The sequence below is a fragment of the Marmota monax genome, unplaced genomic scaffold (genome assembly GCF_021218885.2).
Source record: "Marmota monax isolate L192 unplaced genomic scaffold, Marmota_monax_Labrador192_F-V1.1 WCK01_AAM20220418_F8-fsc00022, whole genome shotgun sequence".
In the NCBI taxonomy this organism is placed as follows: domain Eukaryota; kingdom Metazoa; phylum Chordata; class Mammalia; order Rodentia; family Sciuridae; genus Marmota; species Marmota monax.
The window spans coordinates 20,818,171-20,844,576 of record NW_026695215.1 but is presented as its reverse complement, the minus strand read 5'-3'; the positions used below and the strand labels follow the sequence as shown (position 1 = coordinate 20,844,576).

At 50.2% G+C, this 26,406-nt stretch overlaps 1 protein-coding gene across 1 annotated transcript in view; it reads right to left on the bottom strand.

Annotated features, from left to right (window-relative positions):
- Positions 1 to 1,649: 1,649 nt before the first annotated feature.
- Ky (kyphoscoliosis peptidase) overlaps positions 1,650 to 26,406 on the bottom strand; it is a 42,885-nt gene continuing 18,128 nt past the window's right edge. Inside the window, exons 4-11 of the mRNA XM_046431769.1 lie at positions 24,296 to 24,370; positions 22,366 to 22,428; positions 20,588 to 20,670; positions 16,899 to 17,007; positions 16,195 to 16,312; positions 7,711 to 7,899; positions 6,021 to 6,211; positions 1,650 to 3,111 (exon numbers count right to left, since the gene is read on the bottom strand). Coding sequence (XP_046287725.1) covers positions 2,216 to 3,111; positions 6,021 to 6,211; positions 7,711 to 7,899; positions 16,195 to 16,312; positions 16,899 to 17,007; positions 20,588 to 20,670; positions 22,366 to 22,428; positions 24,296 to 24,370 — 1,724 coding nt within the window. The 3' untranslated portion in view covers positions 1,650 to 2,215. The remainder of the gene's footprint in view (positions 3,112 to 6,020; positions 6,212 to 7,710; positions 7,900 to 16,194; positions 16,313 to 16,898; positions 17,008 to 20,587; positions 20,671 to 22,365; positions 22,429 to 24,295; positions 24,371 to 26,406) is intronic.

Here is a 26,406-nt window from a genome sequence, read left to right as displayed (position 1 = left end):
GACTGCGCCTACAGCTGTCTTTACAAAGGGGGTGCCTGGTTAAAGGAGGAGGGAGGGGCATGCGGATGCCCGGCGGGTGCTTTGAGAGGCGGGGCCTCCCTCCCTGGTGCTGGGGACAGCTCCTGTTTTGCCGGGTAGCATCCTCTACACGCTCCAGAATGTAGGGCTAGCTGTGACAATCAGCGCTGCTTGCAGTGAGTGACATGAGTCACCGAAGGCACTTATTATTTTGAAGAAACGCAGCACATTTCTTTCAACCCATAATATCAAAGGTCTGAGAAAAGGCTGTTTTCAGGGTGTAAACACTCCCCTTGTTTCCCTGGGATGATGCATAGTGGTTAAGCCTCTGGGGCCTTTGTGCATTTTTCAGGCATGAGTGACACAGTGCTGGGTGGCAGACCCTGTTAGCGGATGCTGGACACAGGCCAGGGCATCTCAGCCTCCCAGGGAGGATCCATCTGGTGGAAGTTGGGCACCTTGTAACAAGGCTCTGGGCCAGGTCCATGCTGGGTGGCAGTGGGAGGGGCCCCAGGGGATGATGGACTGAAGTATTGGGAGCCTGAAACTTCAGACAGACCTGGGGCCATCCACCCTGAGCTCTGTTTGGCTGCGATTGGGCCACCCTGGGTTCACTTGTGTAGCCCCAGCATCTGGTGCAGTGCCTGGCACTTACCAAGTGTCCCAGGAGCATTTGTGAGGTACACACCTGGCGGATGAATGCAGAGGCCCCTTTCTGGGCTGGCTGTGGCTGCTGCTGAGCCTTGGGGCATGTGGAGCGACTACCAAGGATGGGTGCTAGGTAGTATCAGCTCTCAGGGACCTGACATAGGCAGGGGCAGCAGAGACGAGCAACCCAAGAGTTCATCAGGGCCCACCCCAGAGTGTGTCCATGTGCTAGGACCACATTGGAGTGGCCTCACGGCGTCTTTCTCTGTCTTTCCCTCCCTGCTGCCCTGCTAGAGCCAGTTTTTCCACGGTTGCCATGACAACTTCAGCCTCAGTCACCGCTGAGGGTCAGCTGGGCAGTTGGGGCTTCTCAGGACAGGCCTGAGCGAGCAAGGGGCCTTAAATTCCCCCCACCACCCCCACAGAAGGCAGGATTGGCAAAGGCCAGGGAGTGTGTGTCTCATCTCAAAGAAAGACAGGAAGATGGGATAAGGCTTTTCTTCTAGTACAAGTATAAAAACTGCTCCCAGGGCAGATGCCCCCAGTCTGGCTGTGTGGTGGGGACTCTGGAGCAGGCAGAACCCTGTTACCACCCGAGTCTCCTGAGAACTTCGATATAACACATTGCTACTCATTCACCCTACCTCCTACCCAGGCACTGGTCTCTACCGGGGTTACCAGCAAGGCTCCCGAAAGAGTGGACCTCTGGAGGCTTCCTGGGAGGGCAGGGGGCTGAAGAGGGCTGGGGGCAGCCCCAGGCTTTAGGCCAGATCAACCGCCCCGCATGTTTGTCGGAAGTCCCATAGTCAGGCCTCGCAACCTCAGACTCGGGTTGCAGGACTGAACACCACCACCCACCCTCCAGTCTCTGCCGGGCACCCATGAATAGGTGCTGGGTCTGCTGTCCACTCTCATTGTCACATTCCTGGCTACCCGCAGGGACCAGGGGTGCATAGGCTCCAGCCAGGTGGGAGTCGGGTACCTTCCTTTCCACATTCTCTTTATTCCAGGGCTTTTGAAGAGCAAGGAGTGGCTAATAAAGAGGCAGTGGGAATGCATGAGATGGCCAGACCCCAAATTCCCTGGGTCCAGGAGGAGCTGCAGAGAGATACCATGAGCTACTTGGAAAGGGTTCCATGATTCGGGGGTGACCACCTGGCAAATCGTGTTCCTCTGGCACATGGAGGAGAATTCTGTAAGTATCACGCAGAAAACTTGCAGCCTGGACCGTAGCCCGGCTGTCCCACATGAGCCCTGTTAACAACAATGGTAGCGTTAGCACAAGAAGGGGGCATCTGGGTACTGGGGTACGGTTCACAAGACCTTGGATTTACATAGCACCTTTATATTCTAAAAGGCCTTGCCTCGGTCCCTTTAGCAGTGGCCACACTGAGGGAAGCCTTTAGGACTCAAATATCTCAGCACCTGCAGCGGAGCAGGGAAACCAAGGCAGAGGCCTAGAAAATGATTTTGTGCAGACTCAGTGGTGTCCAGGGCTCTCAGCACTTCCCTGGGGCCCTCTGAGGTGGTGTGAGTGGGGTGCAGGCCCTCACTGGGCGTTCACTTTGTATTTCAGGATGTAGGAGTAGAAGTTGTGGTTGGCATTCTCTAGCACCATGACGTAGACTTCCTGGCAGCCGGCAGTGCTACAGCTGCCCTCCCAGTAGCCCTCGTGGTTCAGGGTCAGGGGCCATGTGTCCTGCCCCTTCACCAGGGCTTTGGCGATCCCGTGCAGCTTCAATTTGAATGGGACATTCCGGTTGGCAGGAAGCACGCCCGACAGAGGTTCCAGCAGCTCATTGTCCTGCCCCCAGTTGCCAAAGCTCTCAGGGAACACGGGCCAGTTCACCTTGGTGTTGGCGCAGCACAGGAGGTAATTGAAGACAAAGATGTAGTTGCCGGGCTCCTGCCTCTTCTTGACAAAGATCTTGAGGGCAAACTTGCCGGCATGGGGCAGCTGGACTTTCAGCTCTGTCCTCTTCTCCCGGTGCAGCTGGAAGATGTAGCGGCGCTGGGTCTCCTCGGTGATGGGGCCATCATCTCCGTGTAGGGAAGCCAGCACGCTGATGCCCTCCTCCACACCAAAACTGATGGAGCAGCGCCCATCGCTGGTGTGGATGATGGGGTCAGGGTGGGAGGGCTTCACAATGCCCATCTGCTCCGAGAACCAGCTGGGGCCCACGGGCTGGTGAAGCTCGGCCGGCAGCCGGACACCCAGGTCCACGTAGTTGCACTTGATCGTGTACTCCAGCACCGAGCTATAGATGTCGGAGTTGCCTTTGGCGAAGATCTGCAGCTTGTGGGTGCCCATGGTGGGAGGGTACACGTCCAGCTTCATGCCGTTCTTCCTGAGGCTCAGCAGCCCATGCTCCTGTTTGCCATTGAGCATAAACATGAACAGCGTTGGGGCGCAGCTCTCAATGGTGATTGTGGCCTTTCCGTTCACTGTGGAGAGAAAGGCAGGGGTCAGGTGAGATGGGTCCAGCGTGTGCTTGCGTGCTGATAAATACTTAACAGCTAACTCTCTGGGGGAAAAAAACCCAAAGTCTAACTTACTGTGTTTGCCCATTTCTGTGGTGTAAATATTTCACCAAGATTGACTTGAACCAACTGAGGTGATGTTACTGAACATGGTATAGGCCAGCGGAAAGAGTTCCTCTACCCACTTTAGGTGGATCTTTTAGAGACAGCTGAGAGCAGGGGTCTCAAGAAAAACCTGCCTGCAGCTGTATGAGCTCTTCCCACCCATTAGATTCACATTAGATGAAGATTGCCTGGAGTCTTGGCCTGATTCCAGAGCAGGGGAGAGGGTCAAGGGACAGAAGGGCACCATCTTGTTCAAGTCTTAGGTCTTGCTTTCACACCACTCCTTCCAGTATCTGTTCATTATGGCTCAACAGCTCTCATGTCAACACGGTCCCTTAAAAACTTTACTCTTGGAGACTGTGCCCAGAGGGTGAGGGTGAGGTGCTTCCCCTGCCCCACCCCCTCCTTCTCACATAGGCAAACCTGAGCCATGTTTCTGGAATGGGACCTAGAAGACGCAGTGTGTGCCCCTGAGGGTCTTTTGCATACCCTCTTCCTTGGTCTTTTCCCTTGCCCTGACATTTTTAACTCCTCTGTCCTGGTCACTGTTTTTAAGGAACAGGTTCCTGGGTTTTGCAGCCCGTGAGGACTCAACTACCTGCCCTCCCTGGCTCCCAGGACCACAGGGAGGGGCAGTGACTTCTCTGAGTCTTGCCTCACCTTCACCCAGAAGTTGACCCGCAGCCCCAACCCCAGGATTCTCCTCAGCTCTGTCTTATAAGAGTGCGCCAATGGAGCTCCTCCTCCCCAGCTCTGTCCACGGGTGGAGACAGGCAATCTGATCCTTGAACCCTTCCCCCAAACCTGGCCAGACCTCAACTTAAAGGCTCAGCTGTTTAAGAAGCCCGTTCTGACCCCTCAGGCGAACCTGAGTTCTCAGGAAGCTTCTGTCCTGACCCTGGCTCTCTTCAGAGAACTCATTAGGGTTGTAATTAATTATGTGAACATTTTTGTAGAAGGTCTGTCCTCAGCTGGGCTGTGGGGTCTTTGGAAGGGCCTATTCTGCCATGTTTTAGAGCCTGGCCACATTGCCTGGCCCAGAGGGTTCTTAGCAAAGGAACAGAATGGCTGAGAAGCTTTTAGTAAAGGACTGTCGACCCCTCGGGGCCCTGGGTAGAAGGCATGGCGTTTCCCCACCCTCCGTGGCTCCTGCTTCCCTGTCCCAGTCTGTGCTCTCTCTCCCACCTCTTGGGGTCCCCTTCCTTCCCTTCCTTTTGTCCCCCTCAGATTCCCTCTTCTTTCCCATCCCTACTCTTATGGTAAATTGCTACCATCAAGAAATATTTTTTTTTGATGTGTATCACGAATGTATAGAATAAAGTTTAAGATGACTATAAATTAAGAAAATCTGGCATTCACAATTTTCTGTCTCGCTATGAGGCACACTCAACTCAGGGACATTAGTTTGATGCTGTAGCCAGGTCGATTCTTTCCTGTGGCTCAATGACCCACAACAGACTGAACAGGCCTCCATCTGATGCAGGCGCAGGAAACCGATTCTCAAAAGTGAGCAGCCTCACACTGTTATTTTAGCAGCAGGAGCTGCCAGGCATTTGTGGCTGTGAAGAGAATGCAGGAGCTCAGCCTACTGGTTAAGGAGACCCCTGTGGGACAGGAGAGACAAGGTGGCCACAGCTTAACCTGAGGGCACGTGGGCTTCCTGTCTGCCTTCATGGCCCTGCAGAATGGGGTGAGGCTGGGGGCCCGCTCACAGGTCACCCTAGCTGATAGCCAATGTGAGATCAGTTCTCCGTCCAGGACGCCCCCTGGTGGCAGTGCTTTGCCAAGGTGTGGGAGGTGGGCCCACTGCCTTCTGAGCCCTGCAGGATGCCCAGCTGCACACCCAGCCCTGGACCAGGCGCTGGGCCCTCAGGGAAGCATGAGAGACAGTCCTCTAGAGAAAGGCTTTCGAGGCCTAGACCACAGTTCTGGCCCCTCAGGCTTGGCCCTTCATGCTCTTAGAGCTGCCCTGGCCCCTCTGGGCAGGTGAGAGGGCTAATGTCAGCCCTGGCCAGCTGTGGGAGATAGCTAGGTGCACTGCCCTGGGCCTCAGGGAAGCTGGCCAGAGAAGGCTGGATCCTTTGTCCAAAGGAAGGGGCTTCTGAGCTGGCCAGCCTGAGTCCTGTGGAGTCTTCAGGGCTGGAGAGTGGAGGTTGGGGGCCATGCTCCCTCCTCCCCCCTCCTCCCACTGCCTATGACAAGTCCATCGGACCTGTCCTCCATCTCCTGCAACCCAGCACACTGGCCACCTCTCTAAGACAGCCTTCCCTGCCCTCTGTCCTGGTGGAACTGCCTCTCCCTGTCCAGGGAGAGACCTTGCCCCTGACCTCACTGGATCCCCAGCTTTGTGGGGCCCAGACACGCTCCCTGCCTGAGCCCAGGAGAGCACAGCAATCTGGTCAGCTTTTATTGGGCTCCTGAGTGGGTGGGTGTCTGTGGTCTAAGATAGTCCTGTCCTCTGGCACATGAGCTGAGACAGAGGGGCCCTCCAGGCCTGGTCCTGTGACAAGACAGGCTGTGTGTCCTGCTTTTAGGTGCTGGGACATCTTCTGACATCTTTTTCTTATGCAAGTGAATGGGGGCTTCTGTCCTTGCCAATGTGACCTACATCCATGTCCTGCACTGATGGTCTTGGCTGTCTGGTGCCCACTCACCTATGGGCACATATAGGCTCTGGCTAGGGCCCTGCAGGGTGGCCTTCTAGCAGCACAGAGCAGATGGCTCTGTCCCTGCTGTGGGGCCCAGCCTGGCCACCTGCTTCGCGTTACCTGTTCTGATCATGGAAGTCTCTGGGTGGGCGCTCAGCATCCCCTTGTTGTAGAATTCGCTCTTGTGATACATGTTGTTCTCAAACTGCCTCAAAGACTGAGGAGGTTTTAGCAGTTGCCAGTTCTTATTGTCCGGGAAGTGGTCCTCGATGAACAGTGCGGGGTGGGTGAGGAAGTAGAATTCGTTGTAGCTGGAGGAGGAAGAGCTGGTCAGGAGCCAGGAGTGGGGAGCGGATCAACCACTCCCACCCTGCTCGGCAGGTAGCAGGGCTTATGGGGGGAACTGCTCAGGCTTCTTTTGATTGACACACTCACGGGAGGGACCCTGCTGGCATCCAATGGGAAGAGGCGCCATCTTTGCTCTGACATGGCCACTGGACTCCTCAGTGGCTGCTTTTGGACATTGGAGCCAAGGCAGAGTCCCAGGCTCCTCCTAAGGGAAGGCCATGCTTGAAATTGTGGCCTGTTATGAATGGCCTAAGGTGTCCATGGGGGAAAAAATGGTTCCCCTCTCAGTGTCAAAAAGAAATTTGAAGAGTATAATGTAACCTGTGGACCAGGTGCTGGCAGTAGAGGTGTTGTGGAGGGGGGCAGAAGGCAAAGTGCTTGAACATCCCACCTCCATGTCTCCCCATCTGTGGGGACTTTTGTGGCTTCTGGGGGCCAGTTAGAGGCTTTGAGGCCAGTGATAGGGACCAAGAGAAGAATGGGGAGGCTCCACTCCACCTAAGGAGACCAGCATTCAGAGCATCAGAGGTGACGAGGTTGTCTGTGAGCACATGAGCCCTGTGTGTCGGACATTGTGGGCACGTGACATGGGGTTTGTCACAGTGTGGGAGGGTCAGGACGGAAGCTGCAAAAACCAGAGAGAATGTTTTCATTTTTCTGAATAAAAAGGAATCTGAGCTGGGCACAGTGGTGCAGCCTGTGATCCCAGTGACTTGAGAGGCTGAGGCAGGAGGACTGCAAGTTCAAAGCCAGCCTCAGCAACTACTGAGATCCTGCCTCAAAATGGAAAATAAAAAGGGCTGGGAATGTGGCTCAGAGGCCAAGCACCCTTGGGCTCAATCTCTGGTACCAAAAAAAAAAAAAAAAATGAATCTGAGCTGCTGATGGACATCATGATCCTTCAGAGTGGCCTGTGTGACCTTAGGAGAAGGCCAGGGTCGCCCAGAGCCCTTCAGGGTAAAAACAATCCAGTTTGCAACCCTGCCACGATGCCCTTCCATGGCCCACGGGGAGTCTGCACCACCCACAGGACTCCTTCCCACGCACATAGCCCTTCTTCAGTACACAGAGGAGCCTGGTTTGTGAGGAGGCAATGGGAGAGCATGCTGGCATCTGGGCATGGTGACACAGGCTGAGCCTGAGTGGGACTGCAGACAGCTAAGGTGGCCTCTCAGCCCTACCCTCTGGACCCATGCTGGTGGCAAGTGAGGGAGGCCCTTGGGGTTTAGGGGAGGGAGCAGTAGGAAGCCAGAGGAGGGACTTGTCTGTGGAGGGTGAGGTCATAGAAAAGTCTGGGCCCTCACAAGTAGCCTAGAGCTGGCTCCAGTCACAGCCAGCTGCTAGATGAGGCTGCCAGCCTCTCCTTCTGCCCACCAAGCCTTCTCCACCTGTTGCCTCCTTCAACCCCATGTCTTCCCAGCCCACCAGCCAGACACCCAGCAGGACGGAGACTGGCACTCACAGGAAGGTGAATTTGGAGGTGGTAGTGTCCACCAAGCCGCTGCCCCACGTGCTGTCCACCAGGTGCCATCTCCCCTCCAGGTGCACAGCATTCCAGGCGTGGTCAAACTCGCCAGAGAAACTCTGTCCTGTCTGGTAGCCGAAGCCCTTGGAGTAGCCGGGCACCGTCACGCACTGCACGCCAGCGATCCTGGGGGCGGGACAGGAGTCTGAGAGAGTCTCCTGCTGGGGTTGGTCCCCAGGTGGGACTGTCCATGGCCCCAGGCTGCAGGTCCCTCCTTTATCCTGCCTTTCACACATTCACAGGTGTGCATCCTCGAGTGCTTTTATCTTGGGGGTGGGGACAGGCAGACTCAGTGCTGGCTGATCTTGCCACCGCAAACTGGCTGTATTCCCTCCCTTGAGACTGTTCAAATCACTTCTGAAATGTCTCCCTAGAGCCTGCTTGACACGATCCGCCACTAGCTCTTCCACAGGAGAAAAATGAGGCCAAGAGTAAAGATGGAACCAGGGAAATGATGATGTCCTTGTAAGGGAGGTGAAGAGAAGCTGGAGGAACCAGTGTCCTTTGGGGGAGCTGGTCATGAAGGCAGGAGAAAGCTGACCCCTGCCCCCCTGGCTAACCTTTCCAAATATGTCTGCAGGCAAGCTGGTCTCTGCATGCTGGTCTAGGGAGCCCTGACCAGTTGCCAGTTCCTCTCAGGTCTGATGGACAGCTCAGTCCTCTGTGAACATCATGGTGCATGAAGATCATTCACAGACTGACTGTCTGGGCCACCAGGTTGGTGTTCCCCGTAGCTGTCTTGGGAGGAGTGGAACTGCTGAGCAGTGTTAGCCTGAGCTTTGGGGTCCTTTTGGCAATGCTCACAGCCTTGATAGCACCACTTTCGGGAAGCCTAGACAGTGGGGAATGGGTGTTGATCACCTCTGGAGACCACAGAAAACCAGGCATTTGGAGCTAAAACTCATGTGGTCCAGGCCTGGGCTATGATGAAACCACCAAAAGCAAGACCTCTGACCATCCCGCCATGCCAGCTGGCCTTCCTCCCCAGCAGCCCTGCATCTCACATGGCTGCCAAGGGATGGACTGTGTGGATAATTCCATGGCCAGTATGACCCAGGGGCACTCCATGCCAGCCCTTCCAAGGCCTTTGTGTGAATTAGAAAAAGCCACTCCTTCCCCAAATGGTTTTCTTGCACTTGTAGAAAATCGTTGTAATAAATGCCCACATCTACAGATGTGCAGGGTGCCCTTCAGATGGGGCTCCTTTGGCATCTGACAAGCTGCCCAGCCCTCCACACAGTGCTGATCCTGCAGACCTCTCAAAACTGAGTTTGAAGCTCAGGACTTTAGCATGCCCAAAGTTTCAGGAGGGTGGCCCTCTGGGGGCCTGGGCCAGGTCCTGTCATGGACCAACTCCGCAGCTTTAGTTGCTCTAAATAATAGGGCCATGGGCTCTCAGGGTAGTGGGGTGAAACTGTCATGCATGTACTATAAGGACAAGGAGAATTTTCCCTGGGAAAACAAACATTGAATTAAAAGTTAGCAGAATATCAGTAATATTAAAAATTACTGATTGAGAGGTTGAGTCAGAAGGATGGCAAGTTTGAGGCCAGCCTCAGCAACTTAGCAAGACCCTCAGCAGTTTAATGAGAACCTATCTCAAAAATAAAAAGGGACTACGGAGATAGCTCAGTGATAAAGCACCCTGAGTTCAATCCCCAAATTATCTATACATCATTTGTTGAGAGTCACTGAGGTAAAATGTGGTGTCCTGAAGGTGAACTGATTTTATTTTCCCTGTCCTCCATGTTACCTCATGTGCATATAATGACAATGTTACCACACAGGCTTTAACCCTCCTCCAACTGCAGGGTCCAGGCCACTCATGCTGAGATTCCTTAGAGGCCTGGAAGTTTGGCAGCCTCTGTCCTCGACCCACAGTTTCATGAAAGGAGGTCCAGGTCTCCTTGGCTCTCCAGAGACCCTGGTGCACACATACCAGCTGGGCCCTGCGGGAAGGACTTTGGGATCCCTTGTGGGCACCCACTGGCAGACAGACCCTGATGGCAGAAGTTTCTCCTGGAAAAGGCCAAAAATGACTTCCAGAACAGAAGGGCTGCCCAGAGGCAGGAGGAGCCCATGGGAGGGGAGAAAGAGCAGCACCCACACTTGAAGAGCCAGTGACCTCATTTCTCTGCAGCAGAGTGGAGGATGACAGGCTGTGCTGAGGGGATGCTGGACTCAGATTAGGGAGCCTGTCTTATTGTCTTAAAGAAGAACATCAGCAGAGAGGGGAGGGTGGCAAGCAAATCCAGAGGGGTGGGATGGAGGTGTGGGTGGAGGGGTGGGTGGGGCAGTGGGCCTTCCATAGGAGACAGGGCCCCATCCACTCAGAGGTTGGTTGAGGAGGAAAAAAATGCTGTAAAAAATATTTAGGGGGGTTGGGATTGTGGCTCAGCGGTAGAGTGCTCCCCTAGCACAGGTGGGACCCAGGTTCGATCCTCAGCACCACATAAAAATAAAGGCATTGTGTTGTGTCCATCTACACCTAAAACATAAGTATTTACAAAAAAAATATTTAGGGAGGTAGGTTAGTACTTCTGACATAATGATAAAAGTCTACAATCAGCGCAGTGTCTGCATGTGGGTAAATATGTGCATGCATGGAGAACAGGGGGCAGCGGAATGAGAGAGGGGGAGAGAGAGAGATCCAGAGCGAATGTTACCAGATCTCCTGAAAATGGGATTATGGGTGATTTTAACTTACTTTTAAAATTTCCTCTATATTTTCTGAATTTCAAATAACAATTATGTGTTATTTTTTAGAATTGGGAAAAATCCATAAATACTACTTAAAATTATATTCTTCAGTAAACAATTTCCCACTGTTATGTAGATGTCTGTGCTTAGGAATTCCCAGCATGTCGTGGAGGGATGGATGAAGGAGCCCTGGGAACCCTGGTGTTTAGTGAATGGCTCATTTTGCATTAAGGTAAACTGATCCGTGCAGCTCTGGGCAAACTGCCTGCTGATGCTTGTCCCATTCAGAGCCACCTGGGGACAAGGAAGGAGGAGGAGCATTTGGGATCCACATAATCTCCAGGTGTTGGTGCAAGCTGGAGATGTGGGCAGCCTGAGGTCCCTCTGCAAGAAGCCGTGTCCCCAGGAGTGTCCCCAGGGTGACACCCACCCACCAAAGGGGTGAAGTGGAGAGAGGGTCTGAAGAACCACGTGGGGAGCAGTAGTGAGAGCCTCCCCAACCATGGAAAGGGCTGGAAGAAAAACTAAGTGGCGGGGACATCCACTCGGACTGCTCCAAGCTGGAGGGGGTGGCTGGTCACCAGGCCTGGCCAGGAAACCAGGGTTCTACTCGCAGGTTTAACGGTTGCCTTCAGTGTGACCTTGCCAGACTCATGATGGGCAAAAAAGAAAGTTGGCATTAAATTATCTCCAGGGGGTGATTCTCCTCTGATAGCGCAAGGAGAGTCTGGGAGGGCCATGGGGAATGCCTGCAGCAGAAAAAAGATGAAAAAAGAGAACTCAGCTGTAAGCCACGCGTTGCTTGACTATGACATGAGCATATTTTATTATCTGGCAGCCACGTGCAAGGTGGAGTGGGCAGAGGAAGTTATAATGTAAAATAGTGCTGATAAAAGAAAATACTCCATATGTATCAAATAATAATTGCAGAACTAGTAGGAGTTTTGTGTCTAGCCTCTGGTTGTTAGTCACAATGACCCTCGACCCTTTACTGTCATCAAAAGATCACTAACTAGCCATGTGTGGTGGTGCAGTCACACTACTGGAAGCCCAGCTGTTGGAGGAACTGAGGCAGGAGGATTGCAAATTCAAGGTCAGCTGGGGCAACCTAGCAAGATCCTGTCTCAAAATAAAAAATAATTTAAAGAAATGAAAGACCACTAGCTATATAAATAACGTACCAAGCACTGAAGCAGGCACCAGGGGATCATGTACCGTGGCACAGCATGACATCATGTGACACAACACAACACAATCACATAATAAAAAACTCCTCCAATGGGGCTGGGGATGTGGCTCAAGCAGTAGCGCGCTGGCCTGGCATGCGTGGGCCGCTGGGTTCGATCCTCAGCACCACATACAAATAAAATAAAGATGTTGTGTCCACCGAAAACTAAAAAATAAATACTGAAAATTTCTCTCTCTCTCTCTCTCTAAAACAACAACAACAACAACAACAACAACAACAACAACAACAACAAACACACTCCTCCAATGAAGCTCAGCCAATGAAGCTCAGTGGCTGCCCCAGGAGCTGTTCATGGTGGGAGAAGGATAGATCTTCGAACTGTCACTCAAATGCCAGTGTACAAGCAGATCCCCAGGGAATTCAGCAGAGGGGTGTTCACAGCCAACAGGAGCTGGGAGAATATGGAAGGACGGACCAGCTTGAGAAACATCTCCACCTAATAAAGAGCTCAGCCAGCTCTTCAAAGCTAGAGCACCCAATATCACCCAAGGACACCATAGGCTGCAGAATCTTTGCTTTTACTTTTGACAGTCTTTACAACCCCTATTCAGGCTGCACAGCATGAGGCTGATGTGTATCTCAAGCCACAAAGGAAACAAGCAGGCAGGATGCCCCAGGGAACTTCCAGAGGATCCAGAGAAAGCTGCAGTTGGGTCTCCAGCAAGTGCCAGGGCTCAGGGTCACAACCAGAGGAGCCATGAGAGCAGGGCCCCCTGAGGCTGCAAAGAACTAGGTAGCCACTCAATATGGTCTCATAGAGACGGATTGAACACAAGTGCAGGCAGACAGAAGGCAGTATCATTAGCTGGATCCCTAAGGTCACTGCAGGTCTGAGTGCATTATCCTTATTTTAAGAAGATGGGTGTTTCCCAGCTTAGTGCAGTGTATCCTCAGGTGTTAACTGAGCAGGTGTGTGGGTGGGGGGGTCAAGATGATGAGATGGTCCAGGACCTGCCATAGGCATCCTATGACACTGTTAGAGCCATGTCACTGCCAGGCTCCAAGAACAGTATGGCTGAAGGTGGGCAGGCGGGGTGCCCTGCACCCACTGGGCTCTGACCAACTCTCCCAACTCTGATCATCTTTGCCAAGATGTCTGAGCCAATCAGGAAAAAAGGGAGGGGTGGAGGAACCATAGCTGTAGGTGAGGCAATGAAACATGCTTTTTTATTCTGCCATTTTGTTGAAAATAATGCAGTTTCTGTACTCAAGAGGACAAACAACCCTCGGCTTATCTTTCACAACGTACCTACGTAATTGATTTCTCTGCAAAATTGACAGGTGCTATGAAAGACCACTAACTATATAAATGTCCCCTCTTTCCCCTTTTCTTACACTACCCTCCTGGCTAGATCAATAACTCCCAATGATAACCTCACTCAAAGGTATGTAGAGCTCAAGACATATGACCTCTGAGGCCTCCTCTCCAATAGGTGACCAGTCAGTTGTTCAGAGAGGGAGGCTGCCTGGCCTGGGGACACAGAGTGAGCTAGAGGCTGAAGTGAAACTGGGATGCAGTTGTCCCGAGGTACAGATCAGGAGACTTTCTGTTGCATCAGGCCTTTGGTAAAGCTTTGAACTTTTGTCTCCACCTGTGAACTTGTGGGTGGTGGGTTAAGTGAAATTAAAGCTGGTTTGTTACAGAGATGTAATTCACCTTTGTATCAGAAGGGTAGAGGGAGTTTAATGTCCCTTTCATGGGGCTTTCATGACAAAGTGAGCTTTGCAATAACTTAAATTTATCCATCTCCTGGGGAATCTGCATCTCTCAGGAGGCTTAGATGGCTACTTCCTGTCTTTGGGGGCATTTGGATCCAAGTGGTGCTTTAGGACCTCGGGGGGATGACATGCGGACCAGAAGCAGCCATCTGAGTATGCATGCCTCTGCACTTGCACTCTGTGGCAACTGGAGGATGGATGGAAAGCCAGATGACATTGGATTGGTGACGCGACCACCCAGTCTCAAAGCCTCGGACTAACCTTAAGCTCCTGGTTATTCAAAATCTCTGGAAATCTGCTAGCTGGTGGTGCTAGAGTGAATTTATTAGAGGCTGACTCAGTAGCAGGAGCCTAGGGAATTAACCTTGGCCCCTGCAAAGAATTAGGCAGAATCAATTCAGGCTGTGGGCCGTCAAGGTGAAAGGGAAGAGATTAACATTTGACAGAGAATCAGAAAGCAACTGGACCAGCAATTATTAGCAATAGCACTAACAGAAACAAAAAAGCCAAAACGTCATGTCTAGAACTTGAGAAAGACAATGAGGAAATGAATGATGCTATAAAAATCTCTAGATTCCCCTCCAAATTACTTTATTAAATCAGTCTTTAATGAGACCATTACAAGGAGGCGGACTGCCCTGGTAAGAAGTAATGATGGTCAGGTGGGTACAACTCTTGCTAAAAGGCCACCCTGTCAACCAATGAGGGATAAATCAGCAAGTGTGGATTGCATGTCTTCAGTTGTTAAGGAATTGGCTGATGAATTTACAAACCTTTGGCAGTTATATCAGAGGTAAAGGGAATTGAGAAAGTGAGGCATGGCTGGATTACTGACCTTTAAGGAAGAAGTTAAAGGAATTTGGGGAATCTGTGAGCTATTTCTGCACATCCAGGGCAGCAGTGAGGAATTTTGTGCCTGCTAACTGCCAGGTTGAAACTTACTTTAAGTGATGCAAAATGTTGGGATGGATTTTAATGATCGGCTGTGGGCCAGAATACGGCCACTGCTAAGCATCTGGATTGGGCCAAAAGCTGACAGTTTCACTCAAGACAAGTGTCAATTTTCTTGAGTCTATGTGGGCTGGTGCAGTTTGTAGGAAAGTTCCACAGAAAGAAAAAACTCCAATACTCAAGAAAGACAAGACTTGTTTAAAAACAGCAACTCCAAAGTCAGGTGACCCAAATCCCAAACTGCATGGCCTCACTCAGTCCCACAGTCCTGCCAGGTAGGCAATATGGCTCCCCAGTTGCAGATGGGAAGACTGAGGCCCTGAGAGGTTCGGTGCCTTACCCAAAGGAACAAAACAAAGAGGTGGTCAAATGGGGACTGAACTCAGGTCTTTTTGGCTTCAAATCTGGGACTCCCACAGCATGCTAGAAAGCATGTACTAGATAAAGAAGCATTTCTCTTAGACTTAAAAAAAACACAAAAAACTAACCAACCCATTGTTTTCAAATTCACAAATCAGATGAAAATGATCATACTGTGAAAGCCTGGGAAAGAAGGTGACAAATTGCTAGACACAGTGGAGCTAAAAACAGACTGGTAGTTATTTCTTATGAAAGAGAATAGACAAGGGGCTGGAGTTGAAGCTCAGTGGTACAGCGCTTGTCTTGCACGTGTGAGGCACTGGGTTTCAGTCTCAGCACCGCATATAAATAAATAAAGGTCCATCAACAACTAATAAAAAATATATTAAAAAAATACGCAAGTGTGCCAGGAATTGCCCTTCATTTCCTGTCATCTTGTAAATACTTATTGAGGGCCTACTGTGTCTAGGATACTGAGATGAGTGTTCACAGGAAGGCAGGAAGAGAGGGGGCTAGAGATCCCAAAGTCACGTAAGAGTTCTAAGACATAAAGGAGAAATGAGCACAGCAGCACCTAGACACACAGAACGAAGCCTGGGAAAGAAGGTGACAAATTGCTAACAGCGTTATCTCTAAGTGGTGGCATTCAGAGGCACTTAATTCTTTTTCTACTCGCTTTGTGCACTTTATAGATCTTGTACAATGAATAATTTTTTAAAAAAATTGAAAAAGTTATTAAATGAAATCATAAAGCAATGCACGAGCCGGCGTACAAGGTATATGCTGAGGGCCTCCGGGAGGGGAAGGTGCTGTGGTCCCAGGGTGGGGCCTGGAAAGAAAGAAAGGATCGGGCAACAGCGTGTTGTCAGAGGGTGCAGGGGCTGGAGAGAGGGTTGAGGTCAGATTTTGGAGGACATTGTAGGACAGTGTGAGTCGTTAGTGGAATTCAGGAACCCAGGCTCAGGGCAGCCTGGGGAAGGGAGGTGGGTGAGGATCCATCTGACAGATCTTTTCAGGTAGAATTTCTGTTTCTTCCATGTGAGGACCCCGTGCCAGCCCAAAGGACAGCCTTTCCTAGTCCCTTTGGTGCCAGCAGCCACATCCTTTGTTCCCAGGCCTGCCATTCTTTAACCTTCAGCTGCATGGAGAAGGGAAAAGGCAGAAAAAGGGCCTTTTATAACCAAATTATCTCTGTGCATTCATTTGCCATTATGTTAATGCCTCACGAAGCCCGGCAGATGGTACAAAGTCAATTATGTTGGTGTTAAAAAGGGAGAAATTGACCTTTTCAGGACTCACTTGGATTCCAGAGCAGAGTTTGCAAACTCAGGCTTCTGGGCCTGGCATGTGAGCCAAGGCACACAGCTCTTTGGAAGAAGGAGAAGGATGGGGTCGGGTGGTCAGCCCGGAGACTCCTGTCCCTTGTTGGCCACCTGTCATACCTGCACATTCTTTCAAAGAGGCCAGCATAGCCGTCACAGTTGGTCTTCTGGGTCCGCAGAATGTCAGTGGGCTTGAAGGCCTGGCGGTCCTTCTCCTGGGCAGCCTCAACGTCGTACTCTGGAGGGCAGAGGAAGGGACAGTGAGGAACCAGCGCGGAGCCCGGTGCAGAGGTGAGAGGAGGCCTCACTTCCTGTGGATGGCCCCCATCCAAGCTGTGCTCTGGGCATCCCAGGCCAGTGTGGGGAGCAGGCCAGTGGGTTGAAGGGAGCCAGGCCCCCAGAGCTAGCCAGGCCTGGGAAATGGCACCTTTTGTGCAGGCAGCGAGAGGATGAGCAAGACCAAGGCAGAGAGGCACTTGGCTCTCAGGCCTCTGATGAGGGCTGTGTGTGCCAGTAATAATAAATAAAATAAATAAAGGGTCTATTTCTGCTCTTGGCATTGCTGGAGGGGTTGGGATGGGAGGAGGCGGCTTCATGGCCCTATGCTCAGATCTTCTGCCTATGTCAGGTGAGTTCATCCTTTAAGCTGCCTCCAGAGAACAAAGGAAAATCCTCATGGCAGCAGGTCAGGGAGGGCCTGGCTGCTGGAGTCCTCCTCCCCTACCTTCAACTCGCTCTGCACATACCGGTGATTGGATGGGAACAGGGGGCTACAGAGAATGACTTCAGGGTTCTAGAGCCAGTGTGCTACACCATGAGCCTACCTATGTGGTGGCAGATCCAGATCCAGATGGCGCGGACCCTTTCCAGATCACTGTGGGCCTCCTGGAGCAGGTCACTCACCAGCTCATCCAGGCCACTCTTGACTGTCACCTGGGGAACAGGAAAGGTGTGCTGCATTAGGGCCTGGAGGAGGGTGGGGGAGGCCAGCACCTGCCACCTGCAGTCAGGGCTGCTAGGGAAGCCAGAGCCGAGGTGCAGAAGGACAAAGGCTGGTTGAGGGTCAATTGCATGGACACAGGGGTGCTGGGCAGGGCAGGGGTGTTGACCAGCTGAATCACCAGCCCCAGAGCCACCACGGGCTTTTCTGTAAAGATCTCGGGACCAGACAGGTGGGCTTCTGGGAGGCTATAGCGGCTTCTAGTCATGATGAATACTCTGGAAACCATTTATGAATTCAACCTAAATCTGATCAAAATTCTAGAAGCTCTTTTGGATGAAATGAACAAGTCAATCCTCAAGTTCATGTGAGGTTACCAGGGATTCTGAGTAGCCAAAGCCAACTGTGCAAAAGAAAGAGCAAGATGGATGGACTCACCCTTCCCAGGGTCACAACTTACTGTAAAGCTAATCAAAACAGTTTGGTGTTATCGTAAGAATCATATAGACCCGTGGAATAGAATTGAGAACCCAGAAGTAAACCCACACATCTATGGCCAATTGATTGTTTTTTTAAGAGACAGAGAGAGAGAGAATTTTTTTTTAATATTTATTTTTTAGTTTTCGGTGGACACAAAATCTTTATTTTATTTTTATGTGGTGCTGAGGATTGAACCCAGTGCCCCGAGCATGCCAGGCGAGCGCGCTACCGCTTGAGCCACATCCCCAGCCCGCCAATTGATTTTTGACAATTTTTCCCATAGGGGAAAGAGTAGTCTCTTTAACAAACGGTGGGAACAACTGGATTTCCACATGCAAGAGTGAAGCTGGACTCAACCTGACACCCTGTATAAAAATCCAACTCAAGATGGATCAATGACCCAAGTATAAGAGCTGAAGCCAGAAAACTCTTAGGAGAAAACATTGGGGTTCATCATTATGACCTTGGATTTGACAATGGGTTCCTTGATAGGATGTCAAAGACCCAAGCAAAAGAAGAAGAAATAGATTAAATTGGAGCTCATTAGAATTAAAATTTTGTGAAATTTAAAAAATATTGTTAGCTAGGCAAGGTGGAGAACATACATAATCCCATGTGTGCTACTTGGGAGGCTGAGGCAGGAGGATTACAAGTTGGAGGCCAGCCTTGTTGACTTAGCAAGAAGGGCCTGGGATGGAGCTCAGTGGTAAAGTACCCCTGGGTTCAATTTCTAGTACCCCTAAAAATAATAAGTGTGAGCATGACTGTGGAATAATAGGAACCCTGACACTTTACTGGTGAGAATATCAAGTGGAGCAGCTGCTGGAGACAACATTGTGGTGATGATGGGTCTGAAAACTGAGCAGAGAATGAGCAGATGATCCAGCAATTCCCCTCCCAGAGAGATCCCCCCAGAACTGATGACAGGGGACTCGGACAGATACTCATCCACCTACGTTCACTGCAGCATTAATTCATGAAAATTAATTCCACCAAAAGGTGGAGATAACAGAAGCATCCACCCAACACACAATGTGGCACAGGCACACGACGGAATATTATCCAACCCATAAAAAGGAGGAATTAAATTCCGTGCATGCTACCACATGGTGCCAGATGAAATAAGACACAAGGACAGCTGTTATGTGATTTCACTTAAGCGAGATAGCCAGAAGAAGCAAATTCATAGATGTAAGCAGAGGTGACCAGGGGCTAAGGAGGGCATTGCTTAATGAGTGAAATGTGGGGCGTGTGACGTGGGACTTGGGATGTGGGACGTGGCATTGCTTAATGAGTGCAGAGTTTCTGCTTGGGATGATTAAAAAGTTTTAGACGGTGGCAATGATTGTGCAACATGTGAATGGAATTAATTAATTAATCTTAGTGAATTTTCCACTTGAAAATGAATAAAATGAAGCCAGGCATGGTGGTACATGCCTGTAAATCCCAGCCCCTTGGGAGGCCGAGGCAAGAGGATCCCAGGTTTGAGGCCAGTCTCAGCAACTTAGTAAGACCCTGTTCCTAAAATCAACTTTGCAAGACCCTGTTCCTGAAAAGAAAAAAAAAAAGAGCTGGGGATGTAGCTCAGTGGTTAAGCACCCCTGGGTTCAATCCCTGGTAGCTCCCCTCCAAATGAATAAAATGGCAAATTTTATGTTACATACATTTTATCATTAAAATAATAATAATTAGGGTAAAAGAACAAATGAGCTTTTCTTCAGAGACCTTCCAAAGGAAACAGGCTTGAGAAAAGCAGCCCTGACCCTGTTCAACTCTTGAGAAAGGGTGGAGCGGCTCCTGCCTGGGGCCTACGTAGGTGTCAGTAGGTGTCCCATAAGTGTCCACACCTGGCCTCAGGGGACTCCCTGACTTGCTTTCACCTGGAGCGGTTCTATCACTTACTTGGGAACTCCCAGGCCCCACTCTCTGGCCACTCCTACCACGCTGGTGCTTTGGCCTGGTGGGGAGAACTTGGAACCTGCTGGGGGGGGAGGGGGGTGTCTGTGGAGGGGGGGAGGGGGGTGTCTGAGGAGGGGGGGAGGGGGGTGTCTGAGGAGGGGGGGAGGGGGGTATCTGAGGAGGGGGGGAGGGGGGTGTCTGAGGAGGGGGAGGGGGGTGTCTGAGGAGGGGGGGAGGGGGGTGTCTGAGGAGGGGGGAGGGGGGGTGTCTGAGGAGGGTGGGGCACTTGGTAATGGCCACCCCGGAAGTGGGGTGGATGAGACAGTGCACAGTGCCCAGAGCCCAGCCAGGGCTGGAGAACAGTGGGTGGCCCAGAGGGAGCCAGGAAGAGCAATGCCCCACCCTCCTCGGACCCTGGGCCCCACCCCTTCCCCACTTGGGGCCCTGGCAAGGCCTAGGCCTCCCGTGAGGCCAGAAAACACTTGCTTACTGATGAGGTCCTGCTCCTTCAGGTCTCCTGCCTTTGCAGGGACATGGCTTCCTCAGTCAGTGACCTTCCTTTTCTGGGTCCCCACCCCTTCCTTCCTTTCCTGGCTGCCTTATGTCTTCCTGCTCTTCTACCTTAAAACACCCTCGTAATCTCTTTCCCAGTCCTGCCACAGCCGGCCTCCCTTCTCTGCCAGCCTCCTGAGGGTCAGAGAGCCCTCCAGTCCCCTCTGAGGGGGCACTTTAGCTCCTCCTCTTGCCCTCCCACCCTCCTCCAGACATGCCTGGGGGGGGGAGACCATGGCAGCTCATGCTCTCAGGGCTGAGCACTGCTGTGGTCAGTGGCGCTCACCGTCTGCATCCGTGGCCGTCCCCCACCCTCCCCATCCTTTCCTCCATGGGCTGCTGGCAGAGCTCAGCAGCAGTGATAACCAAATGGTCAAGGCCAGGACACAGCAGGGCTGGCCAGAGGGGCCTGCCAATGGGCAGCTCTGGGGTGTGCCACCCGGCAGGATGCATCAGGATGGTGGGCAGGGTTGGCATGGAATGCCTTTGGTCTTAGGCAGGGCCCTTGGGACATCCAAGGCTGTGAAAAGGCACTCTGGGGCCATCCAACCAGGTGACTCAGGGTATGTTCGGGAGGAGCCTGGGTTAGGGAACTCCAAGTCAACTTTGGGAGACTTTGGCTAGAGGGGCCGTCCCCCCTACCTGTGAGGCATAGGTGTCCAGTTTTTCAAACTGCCGCAGGTCCAGAGGCATGGATTTCAGGCTGGACCGGTCCCAGGGGTAGGCTGGAAACACAGAGAGGCTGGGTCAGTGACTGAGACCCACTGAGGAGGGTTGCTGGACCAGTGCTCACTATCTCTTTGAGGAGTTGTGACTGCCCAACCTTTAACACAATTCCCAAGAGCTGTATCTCCTAGAAGGGTTCTTTGGTAAAATTAGTTTGAGAACCAGGGCAATTCCTCTAGTCCTCCTGGATATCCTCGGGGAACACAGGCCTACCTGCAGACCCTGGCAAATCATCATTCAAGAGACTGGCTTCACCTTAGTTAATTCAGCAACCCCCAGACGTGTTGGTAAGGGAATTTCCTTCTTCCCACTATTTTTCTACAGATTCTTGTGGGAAATGTCTAAGCAGTGCTGCTAGCTCCTGACAAACGCAGGGACACAGGGTCAGCGCCATGGCCGTGTGCTGGATGAGGTACTGCAGAGCACCCTGTGGGTAGGAGGGCATAGCAGGGCAGACCATCTGGGTCCCATAGGGTGAGGTGTGTTTGGCTTCCTTCCTTGTCCATGCCCAATTGGAGACTGGAACACCCCAGAAAACCAACTGTAGGTGGAGATATTCAGGTGCCAGGTGCTCAAGGTACTATGAGGAAATCCCCAAAGGAGGCTGGGCCCAGAGACACAGGGAAGAAAGGCAACTCAAGACTGATGCTGACCATGCCCAGCAGCTGCCCAGGCTTCCCCACTGGACACAGGAGAGCTCCAGTCAGAATTGGGAAACAGTGTTGGGAGGGAGAGCTGGAGCTCACAGCACCAACTCCTGTTCCCATTCATTCCTCTGTGCCTGTTACCTCTTGGGGGGGGGACACGGTAACCCTGGCAGGGCCCTGCCGAGGTTCCCCATGTCTCAATTTCTTCCTTCCACAGACACTGGCTCCTGCCATTGTCTGATAGGAGATATCGAGGTGACCTAGGTGAATACGATGTGGACTTACACATTTAAAAGGTTCCACTCACGACCGCTCTCTCCCTATCCCATTTAGAAGAAGGATGGCATTTCTAATATGGGATTGAAAACCCTGTTTATTAGTGTTACTCTTTCTTGGTTCCATTTTGCAGTATTTAATATTTTACACTGAAGAATATCCACAATGATTCGCGTCTCACTAACTCTATCTTCTGAGCAGATTATATAAATCCAAATATGATTTTGCATAAATACATTTAATATGCCAGTTGCATTAACTAAATGGATCTCATTTTAAAGCAAAACAATAGGGATAAGGGCAGAGTGCATTGAGCCTTAGAGGACATCTGGTCTACCACGGGGGGGGGGCGGGAAGTGAGGCCTAGGGAAGTCAGGCAGGGAAAGCAGGATTCCAACCCAGAAGGTCTCTCATCCTAGCCAGTGTTTCCTCCCCTGCCTTAGTTTGCTTATTCACATGTATCCTGCCTTAGAGACATTTGGCATTCAGTTTAAAAGTTACCATAATTCTGAACTGTTTTTATCGTTTCCCATAATGGACTGCTTTGGTGTTGGAAAGGGTCAATATTCGGCTTTGGGATGACATCCCTCTTCTCCTTGTCCATGGCAGACATAGTTAATCAATCATGACACTCTTCCTTTCAAACCCAGAGGTGACCCCAGATGCTCAGTATCCCCGGAAGCTGTTGCCAGTTGACTGGTGATTGCCTCATGAGGCTAACTCAATAGGCTCTCTCTCGAGAATGCCCCTGGAGAGGGGCCTGGAACTTACCATGGGCATCTTTCCCTCCAGGTTGCTGGGGTCTCATGTTTCCATTTTTATCACCTTGTAAACCTACAATATCCCAAAGGCCAGAAGTAGAGACATTTAATAAGAAATAGGAATGCAAGCTCTGAAGATGTCTGTGTGACGGTCCTTGCTTCTGACCCTCTGCTTCCATCTCCTTTTCATAGGTTCCTTGTTCCCGTCCCCACCCACTGCCCAATGGCTGCTGAGATTGTTGTGAACTTTCTTGTGGGGCAGAGGCAAGTCTGGGAACCAGGGAGTGGATGACAGAGCTGCGGCCTGTGAGCAGAGCCAGAATGTGCTCTGGCTTCAACACTTTGGATGATGCAATGGTCCCCCTAGAGCCTGACATTCCTGGCCACCCCATGCATTCTCCGGCCATCTTGGAACATGGCTGGAGATGCTGAGAGTGTGTGCTGGTGTCCTCCAGATGACCCGAGGAAAAGAACTATCCATGGATAAAAATGAAAGAGGCAGTTTGTATGGACCTTGGAACCTAGAACCTTTGACAATTACCCATGTGATCGTCAAAGGGCAACTGAATCTTATGAATTCAGGGTGGTTAAAGAAGAATGCTAGGGGCTGGGGATGTGGCTCAAGTGGTAGTGTGCTCGCCTGGCATGCATGAGGCACTGGGTTCGATTCTCAGCACCACATAAAAACAAAATAAAGATATTGTGTCCACCTAAAACTAAAAAATAAATATCTTAAAAAAAGAAGAATGCTAGCCAATAGTTGTCATATCCACAAGCAAAAGGAAGGGAACTGTTCCTTCTGATTTGAAACCAGTCCACATGGAGCTGGGGGTGGGGATGTCAAGGTAAGTGTAAAATCTACTTTGGGTGGTAAATATTACAACAGAACTTTGCAAATGTACACAGGTAATTTTGAGAAATAGTAGTCCTGTTGTTTCTTACATCTACATTTTGTTTCCACCTACATTCTGGGATGGAATGGTGGGGGTTCAAAAGAGTAGCTAGCACTTATTGTGCACTTCCTATGCCTGGCCTAGGCCTTATTTTTACCATCTCTTCTGACCTCACAGTGATCCTAGGGGGAGGTTTACCTATTTTCCTCTTCTTGCAGATAAGAAAATTGAGTTCAACATTCAGGTTAAGCCATTTGCTCAAGGTCATACATCTGAGAAATGGACCCAGCCAGTGGCCTCCCGAGCTTCCCTTTCCACACTGGGCTGGGATCCTGAGCACTGAGGACTGCAGGGCCTGCTAGCCTTGGGGGACTGTGGCCTATCGAGAGGTCATGGGAGGACTGAAGCTTAGTTTTCTGTAGCATCCTTTCCCTGGCCTTCTGAGGCCTCTGATTAGCCATAAGATGGACAGATAGAGGAAGAAGAAGGGATCAGAGAAGCCACTGTGGCCCTGAACAGGGCCTGTGTACATGGCACTGGGCACTAAGTTAAGATCACGGGCTTCAGAAACAGACTTGGGTTCTGACCCACTTCCTAGCTGGGTAACTTGGGCAGTTATTTTGACTTTCTGAGCCTCTGCTGATCTAAAAAAACAAAACAAAGAAAAAAAACAAATGGGGGTAATTTCAGTTTATACCAAAGGGCTATGAAGTTACTGAAGTATTTAGCACTGTATACGCCGTTGCTTAGACAGTCAGCAAATAGTATTTAAAACACCAGCAACAACACTCTTGTAATGGCAGGTACCTTCAGCCACCTACCCGGTGTTACTCAGGCTTAATTCCAGAGACAGAAGAACCGTGGAAGCTGGGTGGGCAGAGAGTATCCCAGGAAGATGTTGTCATGGCTCTCTGCCTTTTCCCAGTTTGCAAGCTCAGGCCACTCTTCCTCATCCCTCAGAAGATACCCAGGCTGCAATCTGGCCCACCCACTGCCCTCAGTGGCCCCTGCCACCCCTCCACCAGCAGCAGCCCTGTACGTACGTACGTTTAGCCAAGGAGAACTTCTTGAGGAACTGGGGCATGGCGTCTTGAGGGTGAACTTCCACGGTCAGCTGTGTCCCTGAAAAGGAGCAGGAGATGCTGTTTTCAGCCAGGTGCTGCCAGGAAGGGCGTGCTGCCCTGTGACAGATGTTTGAACAACAAAACACCATTTGTTTTAGAGCTTTCTTCTGAATATGCAAGTAATTCCTGTTTCTATTAAAAAAAATGAAACAACATACTAAGCAGACAGTTTCTGGATCTGAGCAAGATGGAATATGCACACTCCACCTCCTGTCTCCCACCAGAGGCCACTGTCCATCCTGGACAGAATGCACCGGGAAACCACCTGCAGATCCTGTGAATCAATGGTAGAAGGCAGATGGAGAAGAAAGAATCAGGATTGAAAGAATCACCAAACCAGCACTGAGTCTATTTCTCCTGTCCTCTCCGGCATCACCTAGATTGGACTGAAAGGCATCCTCAAGCTCAGAGCTTCACAGTGGGTGCAGAGAAAAAGCCCATTAGAGAAACCTTTTCTGCTTGAGGCATGAGAAGGGGGACCCCTGAGAGTCAGAGAGTGGGGGAAATCCTCTGTTGCTCTTTTGTCCTTATTTTTGGTGGTGTTGTTTCCTGCGGTAGTAGTGGCAACAGTGAACTTAAGAGAAGTGGGGAGCACTATTCATTGTTTTTTTCTCTGTTTTGTGCAGATTGGTCCCTAATACAGATGCAGTTATGGGAAGTATATGGCAGAGAGAGGAAACAAGGTTTTCAGCTGGAGAACCAGAAAGTGGGTCATGAAAAGGAGGGGGTTCAGGAGAGCAATTCCATAAAGTTGTAGATGAACTCCTGTGGTCACCTCAAGTTGTTCATGGACAGATCTCAACCTAAACATCACACCATGGGTCTTTGAGAACTAAACTCTGGGGAAGACCAATGTCCCAGTCCCAGACAGGCTACTGGGTATTGCCTATACAGGGTAGATCTGTAGAGCACCTCAGAGATTTCAACCCTAATAGCAGAAGACTTAGGAAAAATCTCAATTTGAAAAGGAAAAGATAATCAAGAGCTGTCAATCCCATGATGATACAGATTCAAGTCAGACAATGACTTTAAAGTAGCCATGACAGTCATGCTCCAAAAAGCAAGGGCAAACAGTTTTGAAATAAACAGAAAGATACAAAGTATTAGCAAGTAAATCGAAGATGTAAAGAAGAAATGAAGAGAGATGATAGAACTGAAATATAAAATAGTTTACAGAAACTTCCAGATTTGCTCAAGAGGACAGGGGAGAGTCCGAGATCTTGAAGATAAAGCAACAGACACTATTCAGTTTGAACAATGGAAAAAGGTGAACAATGCCTCAGGGATTTATGAGATAGGAATCTAATAGTCTAACACTCACGTCAGAAGGAAAGGAGAAATAATGTGGTGCAGAATAACTATTGGAAGAAATAACAAAAATTTCCAAAATTTGATAAAAGGCATAACTTACATATTCTAGAAACTTAGCGAATCCCAAACAGGATAAATAAGGAAATCCAAGTCCAGACACATTATAATCAAACTATTGAAGGCAAAAAAATTATTTAAAGTAGACCATGAAAAAATAATACATTATGTATAGCATTGCTGCAGTTTTCTTGTTAGAAACCAGGTCAGAGGGATGTGGAACATTTTAAAAATGCAAAAAGAAATAAACTGTCAAAGCAGAATTCTATATCCAGTAAAAATACCATGGAAGAATGCAAGTAAAATAAAGACATTCGTAGATAAAGCAATACCAGGAGTTCATTAACAACAGACTTGCTCTAAAAGAAATTCTAATGGAAGTTCTGCAGATGGAAGAGAAAAGTTGCTAGAGGGAAACTCGGAAGAGGAGTAAAACTGGTAAATACCTAGGTAAATATATCAGCCAATTCCTCTTAAATTCTTTAACATGGATGATGATTGAGAGCAATAATCCTAACATTGTTTAATAGGTTTTCAGCATATGTAGACATAAAATACATGATAACTACCTATATGGAAGTAAAGTCTCTTCATTCTGTTTGAAATGTTAACATTAATAATACTTAGATTGTGAAAAGTGAAATTTGTATACTATAAGACATACAA